Source organism: Mirounga angustirostris, unplaced genomic scaffold (genome assembly GCF_029215605.1).
Source record: "Mirounga angustirostris isolate CCGP_5_RB_7025 unplaced genomic scaffold, mMirAng1.0.hap1 SCAF_14, whole genome shotgun sequence".
In the NCBI taxonomy this organism is placed as follows: domain Eukaryota; kingdom Metazoa; phylum Chordata; class Mammalia; order Carnivora; family Phocidae; genus Mirounga; species Mirounga angustirostris.
This window is the reverse complement of record NW_026991722.1, coordinates 74,567,780-74,585,979: the sequence shown is the minus strand read 5'-3', so window position 1 is coordinate 74,585,979 and position 18,200 is coordinate 74,567,780. Positions and strand designations below refer to the sequence as shown.

General features: G+C 42.4%; 2 protein-coding genes across 2 annotated transcripts in view; one reads left to right on the top strand and one right to left on the bottom strand.

Annotated features, from left to right (window-relative positions):
- The window catches only part of IFT81 (intraflagellar transport 81), a 182,113-nt gene that overhangs the window by 138,263 nt on the left and 25,650 nt on the right, over nucleotides 1-18,200 (bottom strand). The gene's annotated exons all lie outside the window — the stretch shown is intronic.
- P2RX7 (purinergic receptor P2X 7) overlaps nucleotides 1-18,200 on the top strand; it is a 43,949-nt gene that overhangs the window by 22,496 nt on the left and 3,253 nt on the right. Inside the window, exons 7-12 of the mRNA XM_045887695.3 lie at nucleotides 265-394; nucleotides 4,646-4,782; nucleotides 12,740-12,830; nucleotides 14,125-14,190; nucleotides 14,278-14,427; nucleotides 16,138-16,239. Coding sequence (XP_045743651.1) covers nucleotides 265-394; nucleotides 4,646-4,782; nucleotides 12,740-12,830; nucleotides 14,125-14,190; nucleotides 14,278-14,427; nucleotides 16,138-16,239 — 676 coding nt within the window. The remainder of the gene's footprint in view (nucleotides 1-264; nucleotides 395-4,645; nucleotides 4,783-12,739; nucleotides 12,831-14,124; nucleotides 14,191-14,277; nucleotides 14,428-16,137; nucleotides 16,240-18,200) is intronic.

The following is an 18,200-nucleotide window of genomic DNA, read 5'->3' as shown; positions in this document are numbered from 1 at the left end:
CAACAATACAATAAACAAGATGGAAGTCACAGGCTTTTATGACTTAAGCTTGGAAGTGACACACCATCACTTCTGCCACATGCTAGTGGTCACAGACCAACCCAGCACAGGATGGGAGGGGACTACACAAGGGTGTGAATCCCAGGGGCTGAGGATCCCCGGGGCCCTTCATGGAACCCAGCTACCAACTGGCTCATTGCCATGAAAGAGACGGGTCTCAGTTTTCAAAAATACGTTTGTTTGTTTGTTTCTTGTTGCGTGCAGGAGAAACATCTTGCCAGGTGTAAACATCACCTGTACCTTTCACAAGACTCAGAATCCACAGTGTCCTATTTTCCGACTAGGAGATATCTTCCAAGAAACAGGAGATAATTTTTCAGATGTGGCAATTCAGGTTGGTGGTGTCTTTGGATGGCGAGGGTGTGATTCGGGGGGTGGAAGATGTCAAATAGCCAAGAGGCCAGGCCCCTGGATCTTAGTTGTAGGGCTCCCTTTATTGAGCATTCAGTAAATCCCTGGTTGGTGCCAAGGCCTTTCCCTGCATTTTTACCCCATCTAATCCAACAACAACCCTGTGAGTCACATCCCTGGAGCAGTAGTTCCTGAGACTGCTGTAACAACCCACCACGATCTCAGTGGCTTAAAACAACATGCCAGAGGTCTGGAGTCCTTGAGTCAGAAGTCCAAAATCAGTTTCACTGGACCAAAATCAAGATATCACTGGGGCCATGAACCCTCCAGAGGCCCCACAGGAGAATCCATTTCCTGGCCTTTTCCACCTTCTAGAGCTAGAAGCTTGTAGCCCCTTCTCCCAGATTCGAAGCCAGCTGCACAGCATCTTGCGTCAGTGGTCACACTGACTTATTCTGTGCCAAGTCTCCCTCTGCCTCCCTCTTATAAAGATACTGGTCTTTTTCAGAGAGAGCATTTATAAAAGGAAACATGTAGGGCCCATTTGGATAATCCAAGATAATCTCCCCATTAAGTTCATCACATCTGCAGTCTCTTTTGCCATATAAGATAATATATCTGAAGATTCCGAGGGTTGGGACCCGGGATTCGGAATACCTTTGGGAGTCATTATTCAGACCACCACACTTGGATTTGTCAGGATTCTTCCATTTGCACCTTATAGACAGACAACTCAAATAATGTAAGCAAAGAATAAATTAAAAAGCATTTTGGGGGCAAAAGGAAACCAAACTCAATTGGCTTAAGCGAAAAAAAGAACCATGTATTATTAACTCATGTAAAGACACCAGGGGAAATGGACTTTCTAGTACACCCAAGGCACTTTCATACCTCGGGAGTTTTCTTTTCCTTTCTTTTTAAAAAGATTTTATTTATTTGTTTTAAAGAGGGAGCACCCCACCTTGGGCGTTTTCTTCTGCTTGTCCCCTCTGCCTGGAACAGTCTTGCCCTAGACGTAGCATTAGCTGTCTCCCTCACCTTCTTCCAATATTTGCTCAAATATAAGCTCAGTGAAGCTTTCCCTTACTACTACCTTTAAAATGACAATTTCAGGGCACATGGGTGGCTCAGTTGGTTAAGCGTCAGACTCTTGATTTCGGCTCAGGTCATGATCTCAGGGTTGTGAAATCAAGCCCCGCCTCAGGCTCTACACTGGGCATGGAGCCTGCTTAAGTTTCTCTCTCCCTCCCCACTCTCTGAAAAAAATTTTTAAATGACAATTTCAATCTCTACCCCTATCCCAGCATGCTCTATGGCCCTTGCCAGGTTTATTTTTATCCCTGGCACCTAGCACTATCTGACATAGTATATATTTTATATATCCATTTGTTTGTTGTCTGTCTTCCCTGACTAGAAGTTTCACGAGGGCAGGCGTCTTTGGAATCTTTTGTTAATTTTTGTATAATGCTCAGCATAATGGGCACTCAATAAATATTTATTGACTGAATGAAGCATATGATAGCAGTAGGCATGGCTGCATCCAGGAACTCAAATGATGTCTTTAGGAATCTGACTCCTTTCATCTCTTTGCTGTTTCCTTAATGATGATGTCATTCATAGGCAGATTGTCCACATGTCAAGGTAAAGCCGCCAAAGTCCTAGGACTGTGCTGTCTGACATGGTGGCCACTAGTCACATGAAGCTATTTAAACTTAAATTAATTGAAATGAAATGAAATATTTATTTCCTTTGTCATACTAGCCACATCTCAAGCACTTAATAGCCACATGTGGCCAGTGACTACTTGATTGCACAGCATGAATATACAATATTTCCATCACTGCAGAAGATTCTGTTGGACAATGCCGCTGTGGACTGTCACAATCTCTGGCTAGTAGTCCCAACCAATAGAGGACCTCTTTTTTTATGGTTCTGACAGAATGTCTCAGAGAAGACTCTGATTGGTCTATCTTGGGCCACATACCTATTCCTGAACCAGTCATCAGGTCCTTACTGGCCAGGCCTAGACCATCTTGCCATTCTGGGAGCTGGGAGAGAGGACAGTCCCATTCAAACCATTCAGCTGGGATACACGTTTGCCAAAGAAAATTCCAGGCATTTTTACCAGGAGAACTGGATGCTAAATGACAGAAACATCAGATATTCACAAAAATATGCAGAGTGCTTGGCTTCATGCCAATAAATGACAATTGTGATTAGTCTGTAATTCCCCTTTCTCCAAGTCAGAGTCTGCTTGCTAGTCATCTTTTTATCCCTAGCATCTAGCACACTGTCTTGAAATACCATCTTTTGTTGATTCAAAGACATACTTTTTTCACATTTTAATCTTTCTGAAATCAAAAAGTGCTTTCGATGAGGGAATTTCACAGTTTAATTGACAGCATTTCCTTCTGAGAAAAAGAAAATTACTTGTCTGATAAGCAATGGTGTCTAAGAATCAGTGAAATAAGATAGTCGGTGCTCAAAACATGTTTGTAGGAAGAAAGAAGTACCAAGTAGAGGTAAGAGATTAAGAAGATTCCTTAGAAGTTCAGAGAAGAGAAAGATCACCTTGAATTGAGGAGGAGGGGTGACTGAATGGATAAGGAAGGTTGTAAGTTGAGTCTTGGAGGATGATGAGGATTTAGCTAGAGAGATGGTAGGAGAAATATTTCAATGGGAGAAAAGACAAGGGCTGAGACCTAAAAGTTCAAGTGTACCCAGCAATTCCACTCCTAAGTATATACTCAAGAGAAATGAACCACATGTCCACACAAAAACTCACACATTGTAAGTGTTCACAGCAGCATTATTCATAACAGCCAAAAGGTGGAGACAATCCAAATGTCTATCAAAGGATAAATAGATAAACCAAATGTAGTCTATCCACACAATGGAATATTCTTCCACCATAAAACGGAATGAAGTACTGATATGGGCTACAATATGGGTGAACTTTAAAAATATTATGGTAAGGGGTGCCTGGGTGGCTCATTCAGTTAAGCGTCCGACTCTTGATTTTGGCTCAGGTCATGATCTCAGAGTCCTGGGATTGAGCCCCTCATCAGGCTCTGTGCTTAGCACAGAGTCTTCTTGTCCCTCTCCCTCTGCTCCTCCTCTGGCTCTCTCTCTCTCAAATAAAGAAAATCTTTAAAAATATATATATTATGGGGGCGCCTGGGTGGCTCAGTCGTTAAGTGTCTGCCTTCGGCTCAGGTCATGATCCCAGGGTCCTAGGATGGAGCCCCTCATCGGGCTCCGTGCTTGGCAGGAAGCCTGCTTCTCCCTCTCCCACTCCCCCTGCCTGTGTTCCTTCCCTCACTTTGTTTAAAAATATATATATTATGCTAAGTGGGAGCACCTGGGTGGCTCAGTCAGTTGGGTGTCCTACTATTGATCTCGGCTCAGGTCTTGATCTCAGGGTTGTGAGTTCAGACCCACATTGGGCTCCACACTGGGCATGGAGCCTACTTAAAAAAATAAATAACTAAAAATAAAAATATTATGCTAAGTAAAAGAAATCCATCACAGAAGATCACATATTATATTATTTCATTCATATGAAAGAAAGTTCAGAATAAGGAACTCTATAGACACAGAAAGTAAATTGGTGGTTGCTTAGGGCTGAGAGGAGGGGTGGAAAGGGGCACTGACTAAAAGTTTAGGGGTTTTTTTTGAGGCAATTTAACTGCTATAAAATTTATTATGGTGACAGTCACACATACATGTGAATATACTAAAACCTGTTGAATTACACACTTTTATACACTTGTACCAATTGTATGTGAACTATATCTTAATAAAGGTGTTTAAAAAAAAAAAGAAATAAAAATGCCAATTCTGTTTAGGGGAAAGTGTAGACAGTGTGAAATAAGAGCTTTCTCCAGAGGAGTGTTGGGAGGTAAAGCAGAAAAGATATGTGATGGGGTTCCCTGAATTCCAGTGTAACAAGCTTCAACTTAATCTTTAATGGGGGGGCCATTCAAGGTGTTAGATTATGGACGAGATTTACTGAAAGTTTTATCTTAGGAAAATAAATCTAAGGGTGCATCCAGATGGGAGGAGGAGCAGGGAGATGCGTTTGCAGCCACTTGTGTGTGTTAGATGGGGCTGCGCTCGTGGCTCTGAAACGTCAATCTGTGTTTCCCTCTAAAAAGAAAACCTCCCTGTGCAGGGAGAGGTCTGGAAGCTGTGTCCCATGTGCAGCAGGACTTAGAGACTGTGTCTTCCCCAGGGAGGAATCATGGGCATTGAGATCTACTGGGACTGCAACTTGGACAGCTGGTTCCATCACTGTCGTCCAAAATACAGTTTCCGTCGCCTTGACGACAAGACCACCAATGAGTCCTCGTACCCTGGCTACAACTTCAGGTAACAGTGCCCAGAAACCTCCAGACCCCGCTAAATTGCATCCCCAGCAGTCAGTGAGAATTAATTTTGGTTCCCAAGGCAACAAGATGAATGCAAAAAGCTTCCTCTAAGAACTAGGGGTGACTGGATTTTTGTATGAATTTTTTCCTTTTTAATTATTAAAGTGATACACACTCTTTGTAAAACAGAAACAAAATTGGGGAAACAGAGAAGAGCATAGAGAGGAGGATATAAATCACCCATAATTCCTCAACCCTGAGATAATCAAAGATAACTGGTGAATTTTCCTTCCTTTAACCAATTCTTTCATGAGGCTTCTATGAGAGCAGATCACACTTATAACCTGGTATTCTGTGTTTATGTGTTTGTTTTGCCATTCCCTGGGTCACTCGGAATTCCTTGTGACCATCACGTTAATGATTCCACCGTGCAAGCATAATGATAACAAGAGGCACCACTGAGGGTGGGTCTTTTATAAACCAGGCCCTCGAAGTCATCACCTCTCCACCTCACATCAACCCTGGAAGGTGGATATTCGTGTTCTCAGGTAGAGCTGAGAAAGGTGAAATGATTTACCCAGGACCCACAGCTAACAGTAGCTCCATAACCCTAACTAACCTAGGTCACTCTGACCCCCAAATCCACACACTTTTCCTTCCATCGAGTGGTTTTCTCCATTCCTCCCGTTCCTCCATTACTGGACATTTGGGGTGTCTCTAGTTTTTCTATTACAAATAATTCTACACTGCACATTTTGTACATAAATCTTTGAATTCCAGATTGTTTCCTTGGGATAAATTTCTAGAAGTAGAATTATTGGATCAAAGGTGATTAACATTTTATCATGTTATCATTAACATTTATCATTTAAGTTTTTTCCTATGCCTATATTTTTCATTTCTCAGGTTTATGTTCAGTTCTTTCTCAAAGCCATCTATTACTGTTTCAGTGAGGTCCATTCTGACCTTACGGATCCTATTCCTTCTGTCTGTTCCACTATATAACCCCTTTCACCCTGACCCATTATTTGTAGTAACTCGGGTGGGATTTCTTCTTCTGAGGCTTTGAAGTATTTGTTGGTGAGTTTCAGCAGGAAAGGTCTTGTGCAAAGTTCTGTGTGTGCCGTGGGATGCGGAGGCATTCCTCTGGGGTGATTATGTAATTTTCTAGTCTGCAGGACTGTATGGGCGTCTATTAATTATCAATCAATTTTTGGTTTAATTTCTGGGGACTGAATGTCTTCACTCTGCTGAAAGTATCCTATCCCTGCTCCCTCCCTGGGTAGGGCTCCTGTAGCCTCAGCTCCCTTACACTTCTAGGGTAAGACTCGAGCTCCTCAGATAACAGATCTGGTTGGGGTACTCCTAGGGGACAGACTCCAGACTCCAGACATGACTCCCACTCCCCACTCATCTCTAGCACCTAGAAAATGTCTTTCCTTGTTTTGAGCTCAGTAATACATTGGTAGGACTTTAAAAAATATATTTTATCGGGGCGCCTGGGTGGCTCAGCCGTTGAGCGTCTGCCTTCGGCTCAGGTCGTGATCCCAGGGTCCTGGGATCGAGCCCCGCATTGAGCTCCCTGCTCAGCGGGAGGCCTGCTTCTCCCTCTCCCGCTCCCCCTGCTTGTGTTCCTGCTCTTGCTAACTCTCTCTCTGTCAAATAAATAAATAAAATATTTTAAAATATATATATATATTTTATCTTGCACTTCTTTGTATGCGGTGGGAGGTGGTGGGCATCCTGTGCTGGCCCTCAGGCTGCCACCTTGATTGGAAGTCTTTTTGGTAAGAACATCTTTAAGACTCCTGATGCCACACTGCTGCTCCACCTGCAGTCTCGTCTGACTTGTAAGGTTCTTTGTAGTGCACCTTGTATGCTTCTTACTTCTGGACTTCAACCCTGTAAGAGCTGACTAGACTCCTGGTTCATTTTCACCATTGAAACTGGCTGGTGCTGATTTGGGGCTGACCTACTCTACTCTTGTTTTGAGCCTCTGCACAGTTCACGCCTCTGCTTCTGACTTTTCCCCGGTAGTGATCCTGTGCCATCCTAACTTCATTTCCATGTTACCTCCTATGTCTGGATCATTTCTTCAGCCTGTTGCTACAACTCTGCCCCAGCACTAACTTGGCCCTTAAGTTTGAGGTTCCATGACCTCTCATTGCTTGTAGGTACCAGATAGGTTTCGGTGATTGTTACTGTGGCTGATCCTTTTGTGCCATTTGGTCCAGACACAAAGTAGGCTTATGCTGTTCCCTTTTCAAAAAAAGTTGCCAACTACATCCCTAGAATAATGGCTATATAATCATTTTGCCTATGAAGCCATTAGGAAATTGATATTGGCGCTCCTTATTTATTCGTCCATCAAATATATAGCAATGAAAAAAAATATTGTTGTGCCAATGGGTATATATTGGTAAACAAAATGGACAAAGTTACTACTTAGCTTATATTTTAGTAGCACATGAATATAAGTCATTATAACATATAAGACAAGAATATAAGTAAATTAAGAACTCCAATAAGGCAACATCGTTAGTCTTCAGGGAAATGTAAATTTAAACCACAATGAGAAACACCTACATATACCCCCCAGAAGAGGTAAAAATTTTTAAAAGGCTGGCTGTTCCAAGTGCTGACAAGGTGGAAAAGCAACGGGAACTCTCCTAGTTCCCTGGTGGGAGTGTAAGATGGCACAACCACATTAGAGAACTGTTGGGAAGTTTCTTATAAAGTTAAACATAGGGCGCCTGGGTGGCTCAGTTGGTTAAGCGACTGCCTTCGGCTCAGGTCATGATCCTGGAGTCCCGGGATCGAGTCCCGCATCGGGCTCCCTGCTCAGCAGGGAGTCTGCTTCTCCCTCTGACCCTCCTCCCTCTCATGCTGTCTCTCATTCTCTCTGCCTCAAATAAATAAATAAAATCTTTAAAAAAATAAAAAATAAAAAATAAAAAAGTTAAACATACATCTATCCTCTAATCCAGAAACCCCACTCTTAGGTAAAGAAAGGAAACACAGGTCCACACAAAGATTTGTACATGAATGTTCATAACAGCCTTCGTTATCATTACCAAAACCCAGAAACAACCTAAATGTCCAACAGGTGATTGGAGAAATAAATTGGGGTATATTTATACAATAAAGCACTAGTTAATATAAATGAAGAAGGAACAAACTACTTGCACAAGCAACAACACAGAGGAGTCCCACCAACATTATGTTGAGTGAAAGGAGCTAGATCGAAATGAGCCATGCTGTATGATGCCGTTTATATGAAGTACAAGAACAGGCAAAACAACTTTTCTATGATGATAAAAGGCAACAGTGGGTGCTGCTCTGGAGAGTGGGGGTGGGGGAGGCCAAATAGGAACTGATTGGAAAGGAGACTAAGAGAGTTTTCTGAGGCAATGGAATGTTCTAGATCTTGACAGGGTTAAAGTTATACAGTGTATTCATTTGTCAAAACTCATTGAACTCAACTCTTAGGACTTGTGTGCCTTATTATATGTAAACTATACCTCAATAGAGCAAACAACTCCAATAAGACCATTTCAGATGATGATAAATGCTGGGAAGAAAATCAAACAAGATACTGTACTGCAGGGTTGGGGCAGAGCAAAGGGGTAGAAGTGGGGGAAGCGACCAGAGAAGGCCTCTCCAAGCACAGGGTAGGACCCCTGCAGATATTGTGTGCTTTCCAGGAGCTCATGTTAGGGGGATAGCCTTGCAGAACTCTGTAGCCTCTCTGAATACCTTTAGCATTAACAGTGTAGACCAGTGTTTCTCAAAGTGCAACGCCCAGCATCAGCATCACGTGTTGGGAACGTGTTAGAAATGCACATTCGCAGGCTCTGCCCTGGACCTACTGAATCAGACACCCTGGGGATTGTCTTCATAAGCCCTCTAGGTGAGAGCCTCTCAGGTGTGAGAACCACCAATCTAGAACTTCCATACTCAAAGTGTAGTCCTGGAACCAGCAGCCTGGTCTCACCTGGGAGCTTGTTATAATGCAGAATCTCAGGCCCCACTCGATGAACTGAATCAAAATCTGCACTGTAACAAGATTCCCAGAAGATTCATGTGCACATTGAAGTTTGAGTAGTTTAGACTAGATCATCTAGCACCCCAAACATACTTTCTTAGTCAGCCTTCAGCTGACTACATGTTGTCTCTACAACCAGGTTGCCGGTTTCCTGGAGGAGTGAATAAAACAAGGCGTCTACTTAATCTGTACATGCAAGTGTAGGCAAAAGTGCACATGTGCGTGCACACATACACATTCACTGCTTCCTAACACTTCTGCTCGCATTCCTACTGACTTCTGGAGGCGATCTGCTCAAGCAAATGGGTCTCTTTACATTTTACCCAAAGCAGCATCATAAACTGGCAGGCCGCCTTCGACTGTGTCTTTATTTTTGTTTACTTGTCTTTTGCCTATACAATGTTTTGAAAGTTGAGACATTCTACATAAAAATCTGGACTTCTTACTTTTCTCGAAAAATTTAACTATTTGGGGAAAAAAAAAACCAACTAAACCATTTGACAACTCAGGGTTCATATCCCACACAGCACCACTCTGCTGGAGGTGTCAGTGGTTCCCTTTATGAAAGGTATGTGGGTTTGTTTGTTTGCTACAGTCCCCACCACTCCCTATTGCCTTATACCTGGCCTGCATCACTCATTTCTGTCACCTGCCTGGCCCATGTTGGCATTTGAGTTTGAGACCCTTGACTAAAGGCCAGCTGAGATCAAGACGTAAGATGCTTTTCACCTCCTCTGGGTCAGTGGGGTTTCATCCAGGGCCCTGAAAGCAGCTCCTAGTTGAGGTAACATTTTGATATCCCCTGATGCTCTATTGAACAGACTTATGGCCATTAGCAAGAAGAGACAATTGGATCAGTGGTCCCCTAACTGCCTTTGCAGCCTGGTTTTTTGTTTTTTGTTTTTTGTTTTTAAGCGGTCTGCAGAAGTATGCAGGGCAATGTCCCAAACAGATGTTAGCAAATGTCCTTTGAGTCGCTGAAGTAAGCCTAAGAACACTGGCTCCTGGAGAGATCTGAGCTTTCTGAAGAACTGAGGTGGTTATGATATTAATATTCTTTTAGAACAACATGTTAGAGCATTTGTTGTCTGGGATGAGCACCAGAAGAAATCTTTGGCCAGAAATAAATTGTCAAGTTCTGATGGATAACTGAACAGGTTATTTTCAAACAGCCACACACACACACACAAAGAAGGGAATTACAGGTTATATGAGTTTTATGAAAAAATAGAACTTCCTAAAACATAGGAAGTTGAAGAAGCTGATCATGTTACAGAGTTTTGTCCTTTACCAAAGATCCACGACAAAAGGTCCGTATTCGGTAAACATGGGATTCCGTTTATTTACAGCACGTATAAAGCAGGGCAGGCCCACACTGCATGCCTGATGCACTTCTCTGGTTCAGAGTGGGCCTATGCCTGTGTCAGTTTCCTGTGCCTGCTGTAACAAATGACCATGAACTTGGTGGGCGCCTGGGTGGCTCAGTTGGTTAAGCGACTGCCTTCGGCTCAGGTCATGATCCTGGAGTCCCGGGATCGAGTCCCACATTGGGCTCCCTGCTCAGCGGGGGGTCTGCTTCTCCCTCTGACCCTCTTCCCTCTCTTGCTCTCTGTCTCTCATTCTCTCTCTCAAATAAATAAATAAAATCTTAAAAAAAAAAAAAAAAAACCAACAGAAGTGTATTCTCTCACAATTCTAGAGGCCAGAAGTCTAAAATCAAGGAGTCGGCAGGGACACACTCTCTGAAGTCTCTAGGGGAGGATCCTTCCTTGCCTCTCCCAGCTTCCCGTGGCTCCCTGTGTTCCTTGACTTGAAGCTGCATCACTTCAATGTCTGCCTCCATCTTTATGTGGGCTTCTCTTCTGTGTTTCTGTTTCAACTCTCTTCTCCTTTCTCTCATAAAGACACAAGTCACTGGATCCACCCTAAATCCAGGATGATCTCATCTTGAGATCCTTCATCTCATCTGCAAAGACCCTATTCCAAATAAGGTCACATTCACAGGCACAGGGGTTAGGCACTTGGACCTACCTTCTTGGGGGGTGGGGAGGGGCATTATTCAAACCGTTACAGTGTGCAAAAAAACCATTCTGCTCAGGGCCTAGTGTTTCTCAGAGTGTAGACCACTAGCCACGCACACCAGATCCACGTGGCACCTTTCCAGAAACATCTCAGACCTTCTGAAACCACCTTCTGGGGGGTGAGGCCCAGGAATCTACCTTTGAACACACTTCCCAAGTGATTCTTATCCTTAGTTCAAGAACCACTGTCCCAAGACCCTTTGCTTTGTGTATTAAAAAATAAATCACTCAGTAGAGCAGCACAAGAAAGAACTGTCATGGAATGAGAACAATCAGAAGCAAAGAAATCAAAACCCCTCTGGCCAGAAATAGGTGTTGAAGTACCTAAGAATATCTAACTAATCTCAACATCGCATTTTGAGAGTTAAAAAAAATAGGAGTTTCAAATACTCCACACTGGATTCTGGCAGAGCATCTATCTTCTGTTTTCTTCTCTCTCCACACCTGTAAATAGATTGTGAATTAGTAACTCAGAAAGAAAATATCTTACCTAAAAACAACCTCCAAAAGGTGGTTCACGGGGAGGGACAGATTGAAAAATTTTGCGAGGTGTGTGGTTTAAGCCTTCCTAATTATCCATGAAAACAAAACATTCTGCTTTTCCTGACTGTAACACTGGTGAGAGCTGCATATTTGGGGCAATTATGATTTGTGCCCGAGTCTTAATTTATAAAGGTGGGTGAGTACTGACATGGAGAGGTCACTGATACTGAAAGGACTTTATTACTTACATTTCCCAAGAGGAAGGGCACACCATGCCACACAGGGCCACAGGGGAAGCACTGGGTTTGGTCAGGAGATGGAAGGATCAAGGGGAAAGCATGGCCCAGAACCTTCATCGTATTTTCCATGGGACAGGCAAGGCAGGGCAGGGCAACAGCCTAGGATTGGCCTGCTTGAGTAATGTGGGCAAGCTCTGGGTTACAGGTGCATTCTCTAGCTGTGGGTATCTGGACCTGGGTGACTTTGGCCCTGGGTGACCTGGCGCAGGGGGAATATTGGCTCGTGTGTTAGGGTGAGTGAGAGGGGGTGGTTGGGGATATGGATTCAAGATTGGTCAGAGGGTCTGTAACATGATTTTCAGGCACTCGCAAAAGCTGGATCACAGGGAAGATGTAAACAATGGTGGCTGTTGGTTTGGCCCTGTGATAACAGATGCAAATAGACAAATACAGAATCTAAGAAAATGCAATTAGAACAGATTGCTTGAGGGGCACCTAGCCCCAATCCAGCCATTAGTATCTAGGATCCCCACCCCACTTTGTTCTAGAAGCCAAACTCCCTTAAGAAATAATCAGATTTGCTTGAAACTATTTTTGTTAATAGTTTTTGTTGTTAATACTGTATTAGTTAAAAAGTGTTCACTTTAGGGACGCCTGGGTGGCTCAGTTGGTTAAGCGACTGCCTTCGGCTCAGGTCATGATCCTGGAGTCCCGGGATCGAGTCCCGCATCGGGCTCCCTGCTCGGCAGGGGGTCTGCTTCTCCCTCTGACCCTCCCCCCTCTCATGCTCTATCTCATTCTCTCTCTCAAATAAATAAATAAAAAGAAAAAAAAATCTTAAAAAAAAATTGTTCACTTTAATCTTAAATGGAAAGCAGATTTTGTATCACTCTGTGATGGTAGAAGAAGAGGAGGCAATGTGGGAAGTGGTGCTTTGGTTCCAAGAGAGTAATTTGTGGGTTTGGATTATGTTCTTCCCTCTGCCAACTGCAGCAGAGCTAGAAGATGAACAAGGAAGACTAGCTCAGCTCCTGTTTTGGGTTTTCCTTTCATGAACTACCAGCACGTTCATACAGATCTTTATAAACATGGATCCTTCTCCTCCTACAGATACGCCAAGTACTATAAGGAAAACAACGTTGAAAAACGGACTCTGATAAAAGTCTTTGGGATCCGTTTTGACATTCTGGTTTTTGGCACCGTAAGTCTCTGCTCCCAGCCATTGGCACCTCCATTCCTGTGACTGTGTCCTAATTATTGCTGTAGTGCCTCAAGGGGTGAATGTTTCGGTCATAGTCAATAGCTGGCACTGTGCATCTTGCATGTGGGATAAGAGGGGGAAGGAATGTCCTTGGGGTCCTGTCCACGATGAAGTCATCTGATCACTACAAGAGTAGGATTGGGAAGAAAACTGAATATTCAACTTTAAAAATATTCTGATGCTTAAAAAGAGAGAGGGAAAGAAAGAAATCCTTTTTGCAAAATACTCTGTAAGTAACAGAAGCCAACTCAAATTGGCTTAGGGAAAAAAAAATTTTTTTTTTTAAATCTCACATAGCTGAAAAATCCAGGGGCAGTTTTCAGGCTTCAGGCATGGCTGGATCCAGATGTTCAAACAACATCCTTAGGAATCTGCCTCCCTCCATTTCTTGTATCTGTTCTCTTCTGTTTTGGCATCATCCTCAGTTGGCCATGTCTACATGGTGGTTTCTGGCAGCTCCTTATATCTTACCGGTCCAGCAGTCTCAATAAAAAGAGAATATCTCTTTGCTAAAAGGTTCAGCAAAGGATTCAGGCAGATGCCTTTGGCTCTGACTGGCCCAATATGGGCCACGTGCCCTGTGCTGAACTGATCATTATGTTTAGGTCACACCATACTCTCAGTGGCTGGTCTTGGACCTGCCCTGAACCAGCCCCTTCCTCTCAAACTATATGGACCAAGTATGGACAGAGATGGTTCTCCAAAGGAAAACTGGGGTGTTGTCTCCATAAGAAGGAGGGAGGGGATACTGGGCATGCAAAACTCCATAGATGCCCACAACGCCTTGTCCAAAACTGTATTATTTATGTTATATGTTATGTCATATGGTGGTAAGCAACACAAGAGTCAATGGGATAGAAGCTGAGAGAATGGAAAGATCATTGAGAAGAAAAACCACGAGGACACCTAAGGGAAGAGTGTGCAGACATTCCTTCCCTCTGCTTCCAAGGTAATCTCAAACCACTTTTAGGGAAAACTTGTCTGAAGCTCTCACCTTGTATGGAAAAACAACAAACTCAGTGTGTGGGTTCCAGTGCTTCTTTGTTTAAAACAGTCATGTTTTCGAGCGCATCCCAGAAGGCAAGAACAGGATGAACAGGAATCCTATTTTCAGTCTGCAGTCTCTGTTGCCATGAACATAGACTCCCTCCTCTGCTGGAGCTGACAATTACATGGTAGAGCAAAAGAGCATTGCTCTGAATGTCAACCAAGTCACCTTCCCATTTGTTTTCAGGGAGGAAAATTTAACATTATCCAGTTGGCCGTGTACGTTGGCTCAGTCATCTCCTACTTTAGTTTGGTAAGGGATTCTCTTTTCCATACTTTAGGAAAGTGATTTGGCAAAAAGAAATCTCACTAACATGGCACCGATCTGGGTTTTCCCCAGGCCACTCTGTTCATCGACTGCCTCATCAACACTTACTCAAGTAAATGCTGTCGATCCCGCATTTATCCCTGTTGCAAGTGGTGTGGATACTGTGCAGTCAATGAATACTACTACAGGAAGAAGTATAAGCCCATTGTGGAGCCAAAGCCGGTAAGGCTCACCGCATCAGTAGGTGCCAAAATACCCAGAGAGTCGGTCAGGTCACTGAGAAACATGCAAAAATAAGGCGCAAATCACAGGTGTAATCCCATAGTGGACAAGTCTCTGGACTCTACCCTGATCCACCATCTCTCAGATGAATCCTTTGGTCTTAGGGAAGAACAGAAACAAAAACGAAGAGGCAAGATAGAGGGAGAACAAATGTTTATGTTCTAGGACTTGGCAGTTTTGTTAGATTTATTAAATTGGTACAGCCAAAAAAAATAGTATAGTGACTTTGGAGAACAATTTGGCAGTATCTAATAACATTTAGATGGGACATACTTCACAGCCTGGCATTTCCACTTCTCCATACCTACCCTCAAGAAAGAGCATCTACCCAAATGTCCAACAGGTGGATGGTGAAAGAAACTATGACCAGTCCATAGCAAAGAGCACCAGGCACCAGTTTAAAAGAATACGTGGATAATAATAAGAGCAAACATTTCTATAGAACTTCAAAGTGCTTTATATATATTAATTCATAGAATCTTCACACAACCCTATAAATAGGTGCTACTGTCATCTTTCTAAAGATGAGGAAATTGAGGTGCAGGAGGGTTAAATAATTTGCCAAAAGTCATACAGCTAGTAGCGGGGGAGCTGGAATTCCAACTCAGGCAGGCTGGTTTCAGAATTCATCTTCATAACCACTATGTTATAGGTACTGGCATGAGCAAATATCCAAAACATGTTGTTGAAAGGAAAAAAAAAAAACTATAGGACAATATATACGGTATGATATATACCATGATATGATAAAAGACAACTACACATATGATATGAACTCATCCCATGTATTTTCTACATGTATATTATACATGTGCTTATATATAATCATACAAATAACATGCATACATTCTATATATTTTATATATGCTCTATATAGTTTCTACATTTATTATACACATGCATGAAGGTGTATAGGGAGGATAATATATGTATACAAAAAGGTACACACAAAAGTGACAACAGTGATTCCTTCTACAAAGGAACCTAGGATGGGGGACGAGTCAAACGGAATTTGAGCTCATCTGTATTGTTTTGATTTGTTTAATTAGGCTTCTACTAAGCAGGTCCCCTACACTTGATTCCATGATTTCTCCCAATCAAGGAGAAACCTCCAGTACTTCAAACAACAAAGAGGGTCTTTGTCTTTCCCTCATAAGAACATTACTGTCCTTTCCCAGCAGCTGAAGACACGATTCACGGGCCGCTGTACATGTATTATACAATTTGAAATGAAAGTTCATTTTTGCAACTAAAAATAATTACCATTTCATAGCTCAAGATAGGATGAAAGTCAGCAAAAATATAAATAATTTAAGTTGCAACAGTAAAATTTTAGGGATATTCAATCTAGAGTAACTGAAATTGAGGGAACACAAAAGGACTTTTACAGAGCACGTGGGAGACCTAAAGTCATCAGGCAGTAAGCTGTGGAGACTCTGAAGTCCACATATTAAGGTGCACAGGGTCTCACTGCTGATTTACCTTTGGACTCAGAAATCATTCATTCTTGGCTAGCAAGAGTTTTTGGTCAGCTTCTAACAGTTTGTCATTTGGTAAATAGGAATAACACTTGCCTTTAGATATGTTCAGGATGTGATTGTTGATAATTCTGTACAAAAATGGGTAAAATTTTTAACCCTCTTTTCCTAGACATTAAAATACGTGTCCTTTGTGGATGAATCCCATATTAGGATGGTGGACCAGCAGCTACTCGGAAAAAGTCTGCAAAATGTCGAAGGTGAAAAACTCCCAGTAAGTTAAAACATTTAGTCTTTTTTTTTTTTTTTTAAAGAAAAGTTACTATTAAATAAAAATATAGCAGGGCACCTGGGTGGCTCAGTCAGTTAAGCATCTGCCTTTGGCTCAGGTCATGATCCCAGGGTCCTGAGATCAAGCCCAATATAGAGCCCCCACATGGGGCTCCCTGCTCAGCGGGGAGCCTGCTTCTCCCTCTCCCCCTGCTCCTTAGCCCGCTCATGCGCTCTCTCTCTCTCTCTCTCTCAGATGAATAAATAAAATCTTTACAATAAATAAATAAAAATATAGCTATAAATTTGTGGAAATCGCAATTGATGAATTTTAACACAGTAAGTACATGTAACTCAGAATATTAGCAGAAGCCCTTTTCACGCCTCCACCCAATCACTACCTTCCCTTAAACGTCATCGTTATTCTGTACCCAAAGGTTAGTTTTATCTCTTCCAGGATTTTATAAAATTTGAATCCTGTATGTACTCAGTATATACTCTGTGGAGTGTCAGACTTCTTTCACTCAGTATGTTTTTGCGAGTCATCCATGACATGGCATAGAGCAATAGTTCATTCTCGTTGTATAATTTCCATTTTACAAACAACCAATTTATTTATCCCTTCTATTGTTGGTGGACATTTGGGTAGTTTCCACTTTGGAGCTCATGCAGAAATGCTGCCATGGTAAACATGTGGTGCCTACAAGTGGACCTGCTGGGTCAGAAGGCTGGCATATGATACTATCAAACCATTCTCTAAAGGGGGTGTTCTAATTCCTGCTCTCCTCAGCAGCTCTAACCACTGGACATCTTCACTAACTGACTTCTACAGCTGCCATAATAAATCACCACAAACTAAGTAGCCGAAAACAACAAAAATTCATTCTCTCACAATTCTGGAGGCTGGCAGTCTGAAATCAAGGTGTTGGTAGGGCTTCTGAAGGCCCTAAGGGAGGATCCTTCTTTGCCTCTTCCAGCTCCTGGTGTTCATTACACCTGCTAGGACCCCTGGTACAACACTGATTAGAAGTGGTTAATAGCAAACATCTTTTTGTCTCATTCCCTATCTCAGGAAGAAAGCTTTTCATATTTCACTATAGTATTTGCTGTAGGGCTTTAAAGAATGCTTTACTGGATTAAGAAAAGTCTCCTCCGTTCTTAGTTTGCTAAGAATTTTTATCATAAATTAATACTGAATTTTTAAAATAATGCTTTTTTCTGCTTTTTAAAAAATGTTCAATGAATTTTCTTTTTTCTGTTATGTGGTGAATTACAGAAATTGATTTTCAAATGATAAGCCAAACTTGCATTCCTACAATAAAATCAATTTGAAGGTAATAAATTACTCTTTGTATTTATCGCTGGATTCGATTCACTAATATTTAAGATTTTTATGTCTCTTATTGAGAGACACTGGCCAAAGTTTTTCCATTCTTGTAATGTCCTTATCGGGTTTGGGTATAACATGAGCTGAGGGATGGGGAGGGGAATACACATAAAATTTACCATTTTAACCACTGTAAAGTGTACAATTCAGTGACATTTAAAATTCAAAATCTCATCCACAATGCTGTGCCACCATCACACTATCTAGTTCCAGAACTTTTTCATCAACCCAAAAGGAAACCCTGCATCCATTCAGCAGCCACTCCTCACACCCACTTCCCCCTAGTCCCTGGAAACCATTTTTTTTTTTTTTTTTTTTGAGAGAGAGTGAGAGAATGAGCAGGGAGAGCAGCAGAGGGAGAGGGAGAAGCAGGCTTCCCACGGAACAGGGAGCCCGATGCGGAGCTCGATCCCAAGACCCTGGGATCATGACCTGAGCCGAAGGCAGACACTTAACGACTGAGCCACCCAGGCGCCCCTGGACATAACATTTTTATCCATTCATCCGTTGATGGATATTTGGGTTGTTTTTACCCTTTGGCTATTGTTAATAGTGCTGCTGTAAGTGCTCATGTATAG